This window comes from Heteronotia binoei, chromosome 8 (genome assembly GCF_032191835.1).
Source record: "Heteronotia binoei isolate CCM8104 ecotype False Entrance Well chromosome 8, APGP_CSIRO_Hbin_v1, whole genome shotgun sequence".
NCBI classification, from domain to species: domain Eukaryota; kingdom Metazoa; phylum Chordata; class Lepidosauria; order Squamata; family Gekkonidae; genus Heteronotia; species Heteronotia binoei.
Window position 1 is genome coordinate 60093193 of NC_083230.1, and position 18863 is coordinate 60112055.

An 18863-nucleotide genomic window follows, 5' to 3' on the forward strand; every position below is an offset into this window, starting at 1 on the left:
CGCTCTGACCTTCTTGGCTGTTGTGCATTGAGTGATGTTACCATTAATGATGTTACCAGCCGTGAACACCTGAAATCTTTGATGTTATTTAACTTCATGCCATGAAAGTGTCCATTTCCACACATTACACCTGTCCTCCCTGTCCAGTTGGCAACCTTAGACTGGTGGCAAAGTAGAACAAAGCAGACATGGCTATATGGTGCCAAACTTTTAAAGAGACAGCACAATTTCTAGAAAGGGCCTTATTTAGTTATTATCCCCAAATGATGTTTGGATTGATTTTCTCATTTGTCACTACCAGCTGCTGTTTCATTGTCTGCGTTTAGATCTAGGTGGATGGCCCTGTTGGTCTGAAGCAACAGAACAAATTTAGAGTCCAGTGGCACCTTTAAGACCAACAGATATATAAAGAAGTGTGTGTGTACACGAAAACTCATACCTTGAATAAAACTTTGTTAGTCTTAAAGGTGCCACTGGACTCTAATGTTGTCTCTGATTGTTAGGCAGGGTTTAATTTTTTTTCATCACTATACAAACTATAATAATTTCTTCAGGGTTTTCTCTCTGCAGAGTTTTTTAAAAATGTAATTCACATTACCCTCCTCTTCATCAGAAGCTTCTTTCAGTCTGATCTGCTAACAAACGCACTGATCTAATCTAATGGGACATTGCAAATGGTTGTAATTGCTTTGTTATGCATTTGCTGTTGCAGTTAAATATGAATCTCTTCTCTGTCATAAAAAGTACAACTTAGAACAAAACAACCCCTTACTTTGGTAACCACTTGTTATGCTGTATCTTGTTGCAGTGATGATTCTGGATGACAACAAGCAACCAGTAAAAGCAAATACTTTAGGAAATATTGTGGTGAAGTAAGTAAAGCACAACTTTCAAAGGCATTTTAAAACATTTGTTTGTTTAAAATATTTATACCACTTGTCCACATGACTTTTCTCTGGTGCATTGGACAAATACGTAATTGATAAACTGAATAATAGGTATAGGGTGGTGAAGAGAGTGAAGATGTGCCCAAACATAATTCATAAATAAATGATGTGTACAGTTATTGATGCTGATTACATGCATGACTTTTCTGCCTACTGATTACATGCATGACTTTTCTGCCTATTAATTTGGGCTTCAGACCACTTTGTAGAAGAATTAAAATATAAAATATGAGCCATTTTTCCTTTTTGCTGAGTTTTAATGATGGGATTTGAAATGATCTGATCAGATCATTAGAGAATATTGCAAATTCTGTTTCATTGATAATCTGTAGTGTTTGTCACTGTTCCACCAGGAACATAAATCCTCTGGCAAGGAAAAATTATTTCTGGGTTGAAAGATGTTATTTTGGAGAAGAAAGACTTTAGGAAAATAACTTGTACAGGAGATCATTTACTTGTATAAAGCCATTTATCATGTTATTAAAAATGAAATAACCTGGCTAGGTCTAACAGTGAGTATTTGGCTTACTCCTGTGGTACAGAACTGGGGTTGTTAGACTACACTGGTCTCTTGCTGGTTGTAATTTGTATGAGATCAATGTAGACTGTTTTTATAAGGCTTGCTTCCTCTAGAGAACATTGTGGTTTCTGTGTTTCTCTGGGAAACTTGTTTTTTTCTGTGGTTGTGTTCTCCAGTCACCCATCTAGGAACCCAGAGAGCTACCATCCTGCTACATCCAGTTTTGTTTCTTTGATGACTTAGGGAATTATCTGGTAAAATATTTGTAAAAGAGACCATTTGGAGTATTTCAGATTTAATTCTGAATTAATGATGGATTCCCCATTAGGCTTGTTCCAGCATTGGAGCTTTCCCCCCACCTCCCGACACAAGCTGCCCTGGGGCTTATTTTGCACAAGCTGCTGTGGGAAAGAGGTGGAGTGAGTCGCAGCCCCAGGGGAGCTTTTGTGAAATCGAACAGAAGCTTCGGCAGGGGGGAAGCTCCAATGCCAGAACAAGCCTAGTGGGGAATTGGTCAATGTTATCCTGTCGCTCCTTCAAAAATCTAATGTCAGCAAAAGCTAGGGTTGAGTCTTCTGTTTGCCATAGTCATTGCACCATATTAACATATTGCATTCTGGCCATTTGATACAAAATTATAAGGAGCCTTCCTCCTTCAGTTTGGTAGTCCACTTAAAGGGTAACATCTCACATGAGCACCAATAGTTGCCTGTTCTGCTTTTGTGTCCTTTTCAACTTCCACTGCCTCTGCTTAGGAACTCATTCTATTTTTGTCGCTATGGTATATGTCATTTTTTGGTTGGTTTACGGGAAATATTTGGAAGTCAGCTTTGGTGAGCTGATTACTAGTATCCTAGCTTAGTCCTTTCTTGTTTTCCTCATTCATATTAATAATAGCCAGCATACTCTGAAACAGTGCTGCTTTTGTAGAGGGTGGCAGAACAGTGTCAAATCATGAACTCACCATTTGAGACTATGTTACAGTCTGCTGTTTGAACCAGGATGTACCCTGTGTGGTGGAATGATACCTTACTTCACAGGTAATAGGTAAAATTTACAACGTTGGACATGATTTTTTTCTTTAATTGTACCGTAGCCTGTTTCAGAAGTTGTCAAAACAGGTTCTGAACAGACTCAGATGTTCTTGCCTAGTTTTACTGCAGTGTGGGAAAGGTTGAACAGAGGGTCAAGCAAAAAACAAGCAAAACTGAGGTCATGGGGCTAGGTTAAGCTCTAATATCACTTTTAATCTTTATTACACCTATAGATTAAAGTACTAATACAAGACGCTACAGATGCTTAGTTTGTAGATAAGGCTAAATTTTAGGCGGGATTTTGTAATAGAAAAAGAAGAACAAGGAGGAAAACACAAGTATAAGAAACTGCAGCTAGGGTTTAAATACACCTAAGACCAAAATGAAGTCCAATTTTAAACTAATTCTCACATTCTTTAAAGAAGGGTTTTTCCCCCTACAAGAAAAAAAGCAGCTAGATATCACCTGTAACTGCTGAGGCTATTCAATTAGAGTAACCTTTAATCCAAGCCTAGGAGAGCTAAATTTGAAATTAAATTAGCATTGGAAGTAAAAGGCAGCCTGGAATGGAGAGGAGTTCTTGTCTGAGTATCTCCCTTTCACCAATCAACAAGAGGGTGACTCACTCATTCTTCTTTATTGGGTAGTTCCCAGTCAGTGTGATTGGCTCCAATAGGTATGGAGGTTTGGCCTAAGCTATTCATTTAAGTCTCCTATGAGCAGGCTCCAGCTCTGTGAGTTAGCAGGACTGAGTTCCAGTGCCAAAGTGTCCAAGCTTCAGTGATAAAGTCTCTGGAACAAGGAGGGCAAGGAAGCCAGGACACTAGTCTCTCCATGTCCCTAAATGGGAAACCAAACTTTCCACAAACAGATCTACATAAATAGGAAATGTATAAATAGAGGAATTAAATACAGCAGCAGCAACTCAAAACAATTATGAAGGTAGAATGCCAGCAGGGGGGTTGGAGCCTATCCCGTGTATTGCACTGAATGCAACATCTGGACTGAAGTCATGTGTGTGTACTCAGTGCAAAGAGCTCCTGGTTCTCAGGCAATGGGTTTGCACCCTCAAGGCCAAGGTGGCTGACCTGGAGAAGGGGAGACAGGCAGGCAGACCGATAAGACTCTCAGGGTCTTGCTAGATGTTTCCCACTCTGAGAATGAAAATCCTGCTGCTGTCAGGGAGCACTGTGGTGAAGAAAGAGAATGTTCCCTCAGAGGAGACCCCTTCTACAGCTGATGAACAGGTATCCTTTCACACCAAGGAAGCATCCCCTGGGCATGGAATGGGGTTCTTGGTAGTTGGTGATTCACTCCTTAATCATGTAGATAGATGGTTGTGAACATCTGTACTGACTGCATGGTGACTTGCTTCCCTAGGGCAAAGGTAGTGGACATTATGTGTGGTCTAGTTGTGTGGGCCTGGAGGAAAAATTCAGGCTGCTAGGAGGAGACTCGAGGCCAGGACCTCCAAGGTAGCCTTCTCAGAACTGCTGTCTGTTCCATGCCCAGCACAGGGCCAGCTAGACAGGTACAAATTAAGAGTCTCAGTGCATGGATTTGACAATGGTATAGAGAAGAAGGGTTTAAGTTTGTTAGTGACTAAGATCCTTTTTGGAACAAGCAAGACTTGTACAAAAGAGATGGCGAACTGGTGACGACTGACCAAGAGAGAGATATTGGAGTTATGATAGATAACTCCCTGAAAATGTTGACTCAGTGTGCAACTGCAATAAAAAGGGCAAATGCTGTACTGGGGATTATTAGGAAGGGAACTGAAAACTAATTAGCCAGTATCATAATGCTCCTGTATAAATTAGTGGTGCAGCTTCATTTAGAATACTGTGACCAGTTGTGGTCACCGCTCCTCAAAAAAGATATAACCTTGCGGCGGGGGGGGGGGGGGGGGGCGGGGGGAGAATGCAGAAAAGGACAGCTGAAATGATTAAGAGGATGGAAAAGCCTTCCCTGTGAAAAAAAGGTTAAAGAAATTAGGGCTATTTAGCTTGGAGAAATGACAACTGAGAGGTGACATGATAGAGGTTTACAAAATTATACATTTCCTTTTGTTTTGTAACAAGAGCAATTAACAGGCAACTTTTATTTCCTTTTATTGGTTTCCCATGCAAATGCTATCTAAACCAAATGGTCTTCCAATTTATTACACTATGTTGCCATTTGATCTTAACTTTGTATCAGTTTACACGCTTAACCCACCAGCTATGTGTATTTCTGCTCACTGTACCCCATCCCCTCATCTGAAGAAGTATGCATACATACAAAAGCTTACATTCTGAATAAAACTTTGTTGGTCTTAAAGGTGCTTCTTGACTCCTACTTTGTTCTACTGCTTCAGACCAACACGGCTGCCCACCTGGATCTAAAATTATGCATGGGCTAGAGAAGGAGGTACTTTTCTCTCACACAATACAAGGACTTGTGGACACGCGACAATTAATGAGCCATAGGCTTAGAACAGATAAAAGGAAGTTCTTCCTCATTCAAAGAGTAATTAATGTGGAATTCACTGGCGCAGGAAGCATAGACAGCTTCAAGAGTGGAATGGATAAACACATGGAACAGAGGTCCATCAACAGCTATTAGCCACAAGGTATAGATGGAATACTATATCTGGGGCAAAGATTTCTGTATTCTTGGTGCTTGGAGGCAACAGTAGGAGGTCTTTTGGAGTTCTGGCTCCACTGGTGGACTTCTTAATGGCACCTGGGGTTTGGCCGCTGTGTTTCACAGTGTTGTACTGGATGAGACATTGGCTCAATCCAACATAGCTTCTCTTATGCTCTTCAATATTTTGAATATTGTTTGACTTTTGATTGAGAGTAAAACAAATATGCATGTTACTTAGTATTTATATTTATGTTAACAATGAACACAAGTGGCAAAGTTTGGATGTATTAACTTTTGTATTTTTAAAACATGCATAGTATTCCTAACATAGTATTTCTAAAAAGCATTTTAAGTATTTCCTTAAGATATACATTTAAAACAGAAAAGTTATTTTAGTATAATTTCCCCATTCTTATGTAATGTACTAGTAAAACTTTGGAGTCTAATTACAATAGCTTAATTCCAGGATGCTTTTAATGTAGGCAGTAAATAAAACCTTACATTATTACATTCTAAAAATCCTGGGCATTTGCAGTGCTGGATATTTAGAACAACAGTCTAGTTAATGTTTAGGAGAAATAAAATTTCTCCCACAACTGGTCTGCACATCTGAGTCTGCATAAAAAAGGGTCTTCAATAGCTAAGAGCCCCATGGCACAGAGTGGTAAGCTGCAGTACTGTAGTCCAAGCTCTGCTCACGACCTGAGTTCTATCCCGACGGAAGCTGGGTTCAGGGAGCTGGCTCATGGTTGACTCAGCTTTCCATCCAGGGACAGTTTGTCCACTAGGCAAATTAGGTATTTGCCTAGGGTGCCAGGTGGGGGGGGCACCGAATTGGGCTCTTCCCCCCCTCCTGGAACCCAAGACAAATGCCTAATTGCCCTGGGGCAGTTAGGCGGTGGGCAGGCCACCTCCTTCCCCCCCCCCATACAGGCAGGTCACCTCATGCTTAGTGGCTTCAGGGGGGGCATCAGAATAACACGCTCTCTTAATACAGAGCAGAACGAGGCTTTGCTCCCCCCTCCCTTCCTGTTCTGGCGCGCTCAGAGTAGTGACGTCAGCCTCATGCTTACTCACTTCGGCCAGCATCGCAATAGACTCGTCTTTTAATATAAAGCAGAAAGAGGCTTCGCTCTCACCCCTCCCTTCCAGAACAGAAAGGGAGGGGGGAGCTAAGCCTCATTCTGCTCTGTATTAAGAGAGAGAGCGCTATTCTGATGCCCCCCCCCTGAAGCTAGTAAGCATGAGGCTGGTGTCTGAGCGCACTGGGGGTGGGGAGTGGAGCACGGTGCTGTGGTGGAGCACGGTGCTGTGTTGCAGCACCACAGAAAAAACGGGAAGGGGTTGGCCTGGGGGCGCACAGGCAGTAAGTCGGCCTGGGGCGCCATGGGCTTTCTGACCGGCCCTGTTTCCATCCTTCCGAGGTCAGTAAAATGAGTACCCAGCTTGCTGAGGGTAAAGTATAAATGACTGGGGAAGGCAATGGCAAACCACCCTGTATAAAGTCTGCCATGAAAATGTTGTGCAAACAATGTAACCCTGGAGTCGGAAATGACTGGTGCTTGCACAGGGGGATTACCTTTACCTTTACTTTAAGTTTCAATATTGTCTAAAGGTGTAACTACTACTTGTCCTCAAGTCCACACTCCATGTTTATTTATTTACAGAATTTATACTGTGCCTTTCTGCCCCCATATGGACCACCAAGCTAGCTGACAGATTAAAAACATGTACTAAAAACACATCTTAAAAACCATTAAAACTAAACAAACACGCATCATCAGAAAAATTAAAAACACTCTAAAATATATGTACAAAACATTAAAATTTTTGCTAGGGGTACTGTCTAACAAATCCAGGAGTTTTGTGCTTTGGAACTGAATTTCCAGGTGCACAATGACCTGATTCAGAACTGGATTGGAGTGTGCAGGGAGATAGGGCTTAAGCATGTGGGGACCTGGAAAGTTTAAACTCCTGCATTTTGCAGCTCCTGTTCACCCTTTCATCATCTTATTCATGTTATTTTGTAGCAGTAATGAGATAAACTATAACATTAAGAGAACCAATAACATGAATAAATCGATAGACTGTGAAGAGTCACAGTACTCCTGACTTTGAGAGATCACAATAAATTTTTGGCAAATACTCATGTGTAAGAACATGCAAATAGATTTAGAGACGATCATGGAGAAAATCCATGCATATTAATGCTGCGTATTGCTACTAATTGACATCAGTTGCTACTTATTGCTACTAATTGGCACCAGGAACTACCAATATATTTTAAATGCAAAGATTTCTTATTAAATAATTAAATTTTCAGTTATTTGTACCTTATGCTTGTCTGCTTCTGGTACACTTGATATAGGTCCATTACTATACACTTCATTGATTCACTGATGCCTTTTGTGTTGATCTGCTCTACGTATTTCACCAGTTTTAATGTCTAGCATTCATAATAGTGAAATTTAGGGCTTTTTTGTAGAAAAAGCCCAGCAGGAACTCATTTGCATATTAGGCCACACCCCAGGTGTCACCACTGTTTTGTACATGGTTTTTTTTTTTGTGGAGAAAGCCCAGCAGGAACACATTTGCATATTAGGCCACACCCTTTGACACTAAGCCAGCTGGAACTGTGTTCCTGTGTATTCCTGCTCAAAAAAAGCCCTGGTGAAACTTCGTTGTGTGATGAATTCTCTTATTTAGTGGTTAAATTGAAAGAATCAGAGCAAGAAAAAAATCTCTAAAAGAACTGCTATTGAATCTCTCAGTGGTAATTGTCCTTCCTCTATGTCATAAGGACTTTTTAAACAGTTACACAAATCAAAGGTGCACCTGTACTGAGAAGTACTATCCTGACATTACCTTGAAAGCATTCAGATAACTTTCTGTTCTTGATGGTTTTGCTGAATACAGGTGTGTATTGAGATAATTATACGCAAAATAATATTTCTGTTCTCCTTCAGTGAACATATTTTAGCAAAGAATTACTAGCCGGGATTTAACAAACTGGTCCTTTTAAAAATGTTTCTACAGTCATTTCTTATCATGAATAGCTTGAAGCACTAGAAATATCTTCATGCTACAATCATATACTGAAATCGCATTTTTAAATATTGGAATTCAAAGCAAAATGTTGAGTGTAATTATGCTATAATATGTGAAATTATTTGTATTGATTGCCTGATCTGAACACAGTAGTTTTTTGTGAAGACTAATAAAAATCACTTAGAATAAGGCTGTCTGCTTGTCTATAGAGAAAAGTCTGAGGAAGCTGTGGGGCAGACAGGGTTAATGGCAAAAGCTTGGAGGTTAAGACTCTAAGAACAGAAGAGAACCAGGATGAAGGTAGTTTATGGCTGATGGGACTAGGTAGGCTGTACAGTGGACTGAGGAACAGGGATCATGGATGAAGACAGCAAATACAGATGAAACATTCCAATATCACTGTTTATGCTGGTCTTTCTCAATCAGTTCACCTTACACTTTTTCTCATCCTGAATGTGTCTTGTTTAACTTATACTTACATTGTAAGTGGAAAGATTGTGAGTGGTAGGGACTTATCTTTTTGGTGTTGTGCTGATGCCATGACATCACTTCTGATGTGATCTGGAAGTGACATCATTGTGTCAGATGACACTAGCATTTCCCCCAAACTATATAGTTTAGCCATAGTATTGGGCAAATGCTAGAACATCACCCTGGTGCACCGCTATCACTGCTGGGTCACACTGGAAGTGACATCATGGTGTCAGTATGAGGTTGATCTGCCATTTTCCCTGGCATCTTCCTCCCAGCATCCAGCTGAGCAATGGCAGGCAGTGAGGGTGGAGGTTGGGTGATCTCTGTTGTAAGCCTGGGGGTAATGCTTGTTTTAGTTTTAAATGTATTATGGCACTAAGAAAAGTAAAGAACTTTATAAACAATGTAAAAAGAGTACTGATGGCAAAGATGTTTGTGCTTTTTCATGCTTGAGTGGATTTAAGGAAAATGGTAACATGCATGTGAGAGAATTCTAAGGCAGCCTCAGAAACTAATTATTGAGGTGTTAGATTATTCAGGTGCTTAGATTTACCACATTCTAAGGTTTTAATTCAATGACATCTGCTAGACTGGCTCTTGAGTGTTGGAATATAGCTCCTCTCTTTTTCCCAAAAGCAGGGTTTTGTTTTGGGTTTTTTGTAGAAAAAGCCCAGCAGGAACTCGTTTGCATATTAGGCCACACTTCCTGACATCGCCATTGTTTCGCACAGGGCTATTTTGTAGAAAAAGCCCAGCAGGAATCTATTTGCATATTAGGCAACACCCCCTGACACCAAGCCAGCTGGAACTGCATTCCTGCTCAAAAAAAGCCCAAAAGGCTTTAAGAAGAGAGATGGAGGATCTGAACAGTATATTGGATGCAAAATGCTACAGTTTCTAGAAATTGTGAAGCCACTGGAAGATTGAATTAATAAATCTAAATATTAAATAAACATGCAACATTGCCCTATTTAGTTTATTTATAAAATTTAAATATATCATAGATATTAAATTCTCTTATGGTGCTGGCCAAAAGGAGCACTGGCATTCGCTGATACATACAGTCAACAGATAATTGGCCCATTATGGCTTAGTCAGAGTCTCTAGCTTCCCATTGGCTGACTCCCCTGCCCCCACCTACTGCAGGCCCGGAAATGTTGAACAAACTGCCAAAAGCAGTCTTACCTCAGAGACAGACACATCTCCAATGCTTCTCTGTGTCCTTTCTGCCAACCAGCCCCACAAAAGGCTGCTGTTCTACTGCAGCCCCACAAAAGGCATCACAGCTGCCATGAGCAACAGAGCTCTATCGCCCCATCGACAGCCCATACAGATAGCTTCCCAGCACATACAGCCTTTGAAAGCCACCGAAATAGCCAGGGAGCCACTTCCATAATGTGACTAGGTGGCAAGGCCTGGCCCCACTGGAAGTGTTTCCTCAGAGGCCATGGTTGCCACCAGGTAAGTGCTAGCCAGAAGCTGTTGCTAGGCAACCAAGGATGATTTTTTCAGTAAAGTGAGGGGCCTCGGGTGAACAGAATGGCATGCATTCCACCCGCCAAAGCAGTTATTTTTTCCAGGATGGGGAGAGAAGTCTGTTGTCTGGAGTTCAGTTGTGATCCCAGGAGATCGTCAGGCTTCACCTGGAGGTTGGCTACCCTAGGGCTGGCAGCACCCTCTGGATGATTTGATGCCACCTGGCTGGCATGGCTTAACTAGGGCTGGTTGCTTGCTCCTGTTCAGCAGCATCCTGCTTATGACAGCCAGTGTTACTTACCAGTTGCCAACTGCAGGTTGAGAAAATCCATTCTAGAAAAGGGTGCATGTTTTCTGGACTTAAAACGTTCTGTTCTCTATACAGCTAGTGTTATTCAGAAATAATCCAAAAACTTTGCAACACTTTTTTTTTTTTTTTACTAAAGACAATATTACAAACAACAGTTCTGTTTCAACTAGCTATCTGAAAAGAAACAAGTTACTGGCCCCAGCCTAATGAATCATAGTATTAAAGACTATCAGGAAATCAAGATACTTAATAAACCTTTATATAACATTAATCTGTTCAATGATCCAGTTTGGTGTAGTGGTTAAGTGCGTGGACTAACTGGGAGAACCGGGTTTGATTGCCCACTCCTCCACTTGCATCTGCTGGAATGGCCTTGGGTTAGCCATAGCTCTGGCAGAGGTTGTCCTTGAAAAGGCAGCTGCTGTGAGAGCCTTCTTGGCCCCACCCACCTCACAGGGTGTCTATTGTGGGGGGAGAAGATATAGGCGATTGTAAGCCACTCTGAGTCTCTGATTCAGAGAGAAGGGCGGGGTATAAATCTGCAATTCTTCTTCAGTAATGTATCTTTGCACCTGCTATCAATGTAACGGTAGATAAAATTAGCCACGTGAAATATACTAAAATAACAAAGAATCCTTCAGAAAGTTTTGGTCTCTGAACTGATTTCTAAAAGATCAGTAACTCTCTCTCTCTCTCTATATATATATTATCTCCAAGGAGTTCAGCGAATGGATAACTTTCTCATGTTGAAACAAGCTTCTCTCCTCCTTCCTATGTTTCTAGCTTTGGTCTATTTCCTACCATAAGCAGTTGCTTTTACAGAAAATAATGAAATTTGGAGTAGGAAAGAGGATTTGACATATCTGCAGCATGATAGTTGTCAGATAGAAATATAATTATCACAAAGCATTTTGAAAAAGTGAAGGGGAACAAAAGCTATATTTTAAAATCTCATAATAAAAAGCATTTCAGTGTTCATTCTCGGTTAGAAAATAGTGCAAGAGAAGCAAGTTTTCACTTTCTCAGAGGGAAAAAAAACACAGCATAACATCTTCACTCTGATTTCTCCTCTTTTAAATGTGTGTGTGTTTTATCTCTATCTGCATCTTTGTAATCGGACTGTTTTAAGATGTATGCACATTTAACTTTCTTTGTTCTCTTTTGCTTTTAATGGTTTGAGGTTAGAAGAGGGACAATAGCAGAAACCCTGCTTGAGCTAACTTCAGTAGTAACACAAGTTGAAAAATGATATGCTACTATAATAAATTCTAATAAAATCTAAGGTCATAATGTTGCTATTATGGAAGTGGGTTTGAAGAATATTGATGAGTTATTTGAAAAACATCAGATTAGGCAGTTTCCAGACCCCCACACCTTCGATTTATGACAGTGTCTTAACATTGGTGTAGTGGTTTGGTGTAGTGGTTAAGTTTGGTGTAGTGGTTAAGTGTGCGGACTCTTATCTGGGAGAACCGGGTTTGATTCCCCACTCCTCCACTTGCACCTGCTAGCATGGCCTTGGGTCAGCCATAGCTCTGGCAGAGGTTGTCCTTGAAAGGGCAGCTGCTGTGAGAGCCCTCTCCAGCCCCACCCACCTCACAGGGTGTCTGTTGTGGGGGAGGAAGGTAAAGGAGATTGTGAGCCGCTCTGAGACTCTTCGGAGTGGAGGGCGGGATATAAATCCAACATCTTCAACATCTTCATTGTGAATTCAAGGTGAGTATTCAGTTTCTCTTTTTCTTCTGAGATAAATGGGGGGTCAGCTTGAGTTTCTACCACAAGCAGAAGCTTTTTGATGAACCTCAGCTCTGAGGAAGGATAGTCTTCTTGTTTGCAATAGGGGCTTTTGAGTAAAAATCCTCTGTGCTGTGCTTCAGAAGGAGATGAGTGCTACCATCCTTCTGTATGGACTGTTTCTGTCTCCAAAGGCAGATGATGCCTTTAAGGGAAGAAGGCTCAGGATGGTGTGCAGTAGTGCATGTTGAGAAATTTTGTAGCTCTAGCTGTTAGGAGCAATGTACAGGGCACCCATAGATGCCAGTTTGGTGTAGTGGTTAAGTGTGCGGACTCTTATCTGGGAGAACCGGGTTTGATTCCTCACTCCTCGACTTGCACCTGCTAGCATGGCCTTGGGTCAGCCATAGCTCTTGCAGAGGTTGTCCTTGAAAGGGCAGCTGCTGTAAGAGCCCTTTCCAGCCCCACCCACCTCACGGGGTGTCTGTTGTGGGGGAGGAAGGTAAAGGAGATTGTGAGCCGCTCTGAGACTCTTCAGAGTGGAGGGCGGGATATAAATCCAATATTATCATCATCTTCTTCTAGATGTGATGAGTAATTTCAGTTTCATCCTAGTGACTTTTTTGACACTTGTATATGAAAGCCAATAGTGGTTAGAATCACAAAGTTGGAAGGGACCTCCAGGGTCATCTAGTCCAATCCCCTGTCATTCATCAGCTGGCCAGGGCAAGGGAATTCAGGGAGCAGAGGCTTAGTGTATACTTATACCTAAGATGACTTGACTGTCGAAGGAGCTGGCAAAGACTACTATGCAGACAGTTGTCTTTCAGTACTAGTAAAAATTACATGTTTGCACCTAAATAAACTTTGCATACTATGAATGTTTAACCAGGTATTTCTTAGAATTTTTTTCTGTTATGATTTTGTTATCCTTGTTATTTTTGTTCTAATCATTGCCTTTTTTGTTTTATACCAGGTTGCCTTTGGCTCCTGGAGCCTTTTTGGGTCTTTGGAGAAATGAAGCCCTATATAAAGAGTTATATTTTGAAAAATTTCCAGTAAGTACAATTGTAATAAGTTATCAATGGATTTATTACAAGAAGTAAGGCTGGATTTTTTGAGTATATTGATATTTTCTCATGCTAAATACTGATCTCTACAGTCACCCCACCTTTTTTGTTTTTGGTAGAAACATAGCCTTTTCAGTTTCTTAGCCCTAAACATTTCCTGGATGTGTGCAGATTTTATAGTCTTGAATCCTTAAATATTCTAATTAAATTAAATATTTGCTATTGTATTGTAGATCAATGTGACCTACTTTGAAACAGAATACTACATGTATTTCTAAGTGCTTTTTAAAAAACTTTGTTGCCTCCCTTGCATATTAAGAACTTTGACCTAACTGCCAGAAGATTGGAGGTGGATGAATGTTGTCCCCATCTTCAAGAAGGGGAAAAAGGAGGATCTGGGTAACTACCGACCCATCAGCTTGGCGTCTATACCTGGAAAAGTTTTAGAACAAATAGTCAGTCAGTCCTGGGACATTTAGAAAGGGTGGATTAATAAGAGCCAGCATGGGTTTCTCAAGAACAAGAAATGTCAGACTAACCTGATCTCTTTTTTTGAGAAAGTGACTACCTTGCTGGATCAGGGGAATGTTGTATACGTTTATCTTGATTTCAGTAAGGCTTTTGATAAGGTTCCACTATCCTTGTTGAAAAGTTGGTAAAATGTGGTTTGGATCCTGTTACCGTTAGGTGGATCTGTCACTGGTTGACAGATCGCACCCAAAGAGTGCTTGTGAATGGTTCCCCATCCTCTTGGAGAGGAGTGACAAGTGGAGTGCCTCAAGGATCTGTCCTGGGGCCTGTTTTGTTCAATATCTTTATAAATGATTTAGATGAAGGAATAGAGGGAATGCTTATTAAATTTGCTGAGGATACTAAATTGGGAGGAGTTGCAAATACAATAGAAGGCAGAAATAGGATACAGGATGAGCTAGACAGGCTGGAAAACTGGGCTGAAACCAATAAAACGAATTTTAACAGGGAGAAATGTAAAGTTCTGCATTTAGGTAGGAAAAATCCGATGCATGGTTATAGGATGGGGGAGACTTGTCTTAGCAGTAGTATATGTAAAAAGAATCCAGGGGTCTTAGTGGATCATACGCTGAACATGAGTCAATAGTGTGATGCGGTGGCTAAAAAGGCAAATGCCAATTTGGGCTGTATCAACAGACGTATAGTATCCAGATCATGTGAAGTGATGGTATCGCTGTACTCTGCTCTGGTAAGACCTCACCTGGAGTATTGTGTTCAGTTTTGGGCACCACATTTTAAGAAGGATATAGACAAGATGGAACAGGTCCAGAGCAGGGCAACGAAGATGATGAGGGGTCTGGAGACCAAGTTCTATGAAGAAAGGTTGAAAGAGCTGGGGATGTTTAGCCTGGAGAGGAGGCAGCTGAGAGGTGATATGATCACCATCTTCAAGTACTTGGAGGGCTGCCATCTAGAGGATGGTGTGGAATTGTTTTCTGTGGCCCCAGAAGGTAGAACCAGAACCAGTGGGTGGAAATTAAAAGAGTTTCCGGCTCAACATTAGGAAGAACTTTCTGACGGTTAGAGCGATTCTTCAGTGGAACAGGCTTCCTTGGGAGGTGGTGGGCTCTCCTTCCTTTGAGGTTTTTAAACAGAGGCTAGATGGTCATCTGACAGCAATGACGATCCTGTGAATTTAGGGGGAGGTATTTGTGAGTTTCCTGCATTGTATAGGGGGTTGGACTAGATGACCCTAGAGGCCCCTTCCAACTCTATGATTCTAAGTGCATTACTACCAAATCTACCTCTCCTGTCCTCCTCCTTCCTAATATGCCCTCACTAGACAAAAGAATAAGTAATCCTTATGGAATGTGTAATGATACTAAAAGTAGGGTCATGGAGAGAGGGGCCTGGGGGTACAAAATTCCTGGTGCCCATGTCAGCTTGAAGGACCAGTGAACCAAGAATCACGAATGCATTTCAGGGGTTTGTTTTGTTTTGCCTTCAGTATAGTTCTGCACTACAGCCACTAGAAGTGCTGGCAAGGCAGAGCAGAGCAAGCAGAAGGATACTTTGACATCTTGATGCTGTTTGCCATGGTTTTTTACAAGCTATTTTTATTTTAGAAAGTTCTCCACTGCGCATTTTTAAAGCTAAAGTGCAGAGGAAAACATTTCTGTCATGAGTTGTTCCTAAGCTCATCAACCAACTTGGTATGCATTCATTTTTCTCTCCCCCTACAGTCTGTGTTTGCTGCCCCCAGCCGCCCATTTCTAACCTTTCTTCTCATTGCTACCATGGCTGAGAAGTTAAAACATACTTAATAATAGACAGATACGTGAAGGTGGGAAGGTCCTTGAATGGCTGTTATATATGATGACCAAACTGAACCTCCATGTTTAGGCACACTATACTCTTGAATGCCAGGGAGGGGATGCTCTTACCTTTGTTCCCTGCTGATGGGATTTCCAAAAGCATTTGCTTGGCTAGCTAGTGTGGGAAATAGGACACTGGACTAGAGAAACATCTGGTGTGGTCCAACAAGCTTCTTTTTTTATTATTATCATGGCACAGGTATGTAGTTATACTAACTTCATTTTACAAAGGATTTTTAAAATATCATTCAGTGATCCCACTGCTTTCTCTGCACCTTTAAATATGCTACTGAGTTATTAAAGTGTGTGGGAAGAAAGGAAACTGCAGTTTTGCTTTTAATGTTAAGGGAAAGGCATTCTGTGCATGCCCAGAGGTATTTTTCTTCCAGAACTCTGGCCATGCTGAAAATGAACTCTTAGGCTAAGTGCTAGTGATATCTTTGCACAAACTGAGTTACTAGAAAAGATAAATTCTAGAGCGATAGCCAGCTGGAGAGGAGAGGATGGAATGAAATTGAATGGAATGAGAAGAGAGATCTGGAATGAATTTCAAGTCCGGTGGCTTCTTTAGGGCCAACAAGTTTAATCCCGTGTATAAGCTTTTGTGTGCATGCATACTTCATCAGATACACTGAAATATTTTTCCTTAAGTCTTAAAACACCATCTTGATTGGAAATAAATTGAAAGTTCAGTAGTAGGAATACTGTATTAGTAGATTTTGGATAGTGTTGGATAGAGCACTGGATTGAGTGGGAGGGAAAGGCAGGATAAGTTGTAAGTTGCAGCCATTGTACTCTGATGGTGATCTGAAGCTCAGCGGAGATCATTAGGGGGAGATGTCTGGGGTGCTCCTGGGGAGGGGAAGGTAAGAACATAAGAGAAGCCATGTTGGATCAGGCCAATGGCCCATCCAGTCCAACACTCCGTATCACACAGTGGCCAAAAAATTTATATATATATATATATATACACACACACACACACACACACACACACACACACACACAGAGCGGCTAATAGCCACTGATGGACCTCTGCTCCATATTTTTATCTAACCCCCTTGAAGCTGGCTATGCTTGTAGTCACCTCCACCTCCTGTGGCAGTGAATTCCCTTTGGGTGAAGGAGTATAGTGGCTCACTCTCCTTCCAGCCTGTATCCCATCCCAAGGATAGCAGGTATGGGGGCCAAGTGGAAGTACTCGACTCCATCCTTGGTGTTGTGCTACACCAGGTCCATAAATAGTAAGACCTCAGCCCTGCAGGACTTACTGCTTACGCAGGATATGGACCTGGCCTGCGTGACTGAGACCTGGGTGCGAGACAAGGAGACAGTAACTCTCTCCCAAGTTGCTCCTCCCGAGTTCTCAGTCCTTCATCAAGCACTGACTAGCGGGGGAGGGGAGAGAGGTGGCTTTCTTTATACGGGAGGCTTACTCCTTCCGGGCGCTCCCGTCCCCAGAGATCACTGGCATAGAGTGTGTCGGCTTGCTGTGGGATATTGGGGAGAGTTTGGCAATCTAGCTGGTGTACCGTCCACCTAACGCACCAGCCAGTGCCTTACCATCCTGATGGAGGTTGTAGCAGGCTGAGCTTTGGAGTACTCTCAACTTATAATCTTGGGTGACTTCAATTTCCATGCCGAGGATGCAGCCTCTAGTTGGGTGGTGGACCTAGTGTCTTCCATGGCGGCACTAGGACTCTCCCTTTATATAACAACCCCAACACACCAGGCTGGGCACACGCTAGATATGATCTTTGCAATGGGAGTGTGATGCAATCAAAGGGTTAATGGAGAAGCTGAGGCCTCAGAGAGCCCTGAGTCATGTGACTCAGTGGTTAACTGTCAGAAAAAAATGGTCAGAAAGAGAGAGTTGGACTGCGAGTGTGTGAGAGAGGCTTGGTGTGAAGTGAAGCTCTATATACACTCTGTGAAATCAGCCAGGTGGCTGAGCGTGAGGCATATCTCTAGGTCACGAGCGCCCTCTAAGGAAGAGGAAGGTGACAGAGAGTGTCTAAGTGGAAGACCTTAGTGGTCACAGACATATGATACACTGCTCCTATGAGTTTATAATGTGGCTGAGGGAGAGCCGTGGGTCTGAGGGAGTCAGGAGAACTGGGGCTTGTCAAACCAGATGATTCGAGGGACCAGGCACTCAAAGCCCAAGAGGCCAGCCTGATTTAAGTTTAGGAGAGTGGATTAAAAGAAGAACTGTGTACCCTGAAATACCTCAGAGCATTGCTGGAGGGTCTAGCCAACCTACTGTAAAGCAAATGTTATTTCTACAAGATACAAAGTAGCCTCTGTACAGATATCCCATCCCCCAGTTAAAGCCTATTTTGTAAATAAAGAACTATAGTTTGCTGTTACGTTTTCTGGTGCCTGTGTGATTGGGAAAGACTTCAAATCTGCAGTGGTCCCCTGCTCATATACTGTATCAGACCCTCGAAGAGACTAATGTATATTTAGCTGCCCTCACTGAGGCAGGAGGTGATAGGCTGCCACCGCCATAGTAGTGGTTGTGATAGGGAGTTATAGTGGATCGGATTTCTGTAGATGCAGTGCCACTATGCCCTGAGGGCCCGTGTGGATATCCCATATCTGCCCTGCTTAGGCGGCGAGCAGGTTTTAGCTCACCCTCGAAGTCAGAAGGACCCCATGAGGTTTCAGATGGCTTTGTGGGCTCCCTGGCCCTCTGACGACTTGTTGAATGATCTTGTGGAGACCTGGAATAACCGGCTCTCCGCAGCTATCGACGAGATCCCTCCCCAGCGTCTTCTTAGTCCCCACTCACGATTGGCACCGTGGTATACGTGATCGATGAAACGGTGACTAAGATGACTAGAGAGTCAGTGGCAATGTACTCATGACGAAATGACAAGAACATCCTATAGGTCATTTATGTGGGCCTATGAGATGGCAGTCCAGGCCACAAAGAAGGCTTACTTTGTGACTCAGATTGCGTCTGTGACCTCATGCCTGGCACAATTATTTAGCATAATTAGCAAAATTCGGTCATTAACAACTTCATCACAAAGTAAACAAAATGTTAGGGAATTAGAAATAGACTATGAGGCAATAAACTTGACTGACTGTAACAATAAACTTGACTATGAGGCTTTTGCGAGTTTTTTCACAGATAAGGTTTATGACCTGCCCATCACACTTGATACAGCGAGCGAACTTGAGGCACCAAGAGCGTCTTCTGGTCCATTTTTTTATTCCTTCACTCCACTCAGTCTGGAAAAAGTCAACAGGACCCTTCTTACTGTGCACC

General features: G+C 42.1%; 1 protein-coding gene across 4 annotated transcripts in view; it reads left to right on the forward strand.

Moving 5' to 3' along the window:
* The window catches only part of ACSS3 (acyl-CoA synthetase short chain family member 3), a 102606-nt gene that overhangs the window by 73138 nt on the left and 10605 nt on the right, over positions 1-18863 (forward strand). For all 4 annotated transcript variants that reach the window (XM_060245137.1, XM_060245138.1, XM_060245139.1 and 1 more), the window contains 2 exons: positions 809-872; positions 13148-13229. In XM_060245137.1, the coding sequence (XP_060101120.1) occupies positions 809-872; positions 13148-13229 (146 nt within the window). The remainder of the gene's footprint in view (positions 1-808; positions 873-13147; positions 13230-18863) is intronic.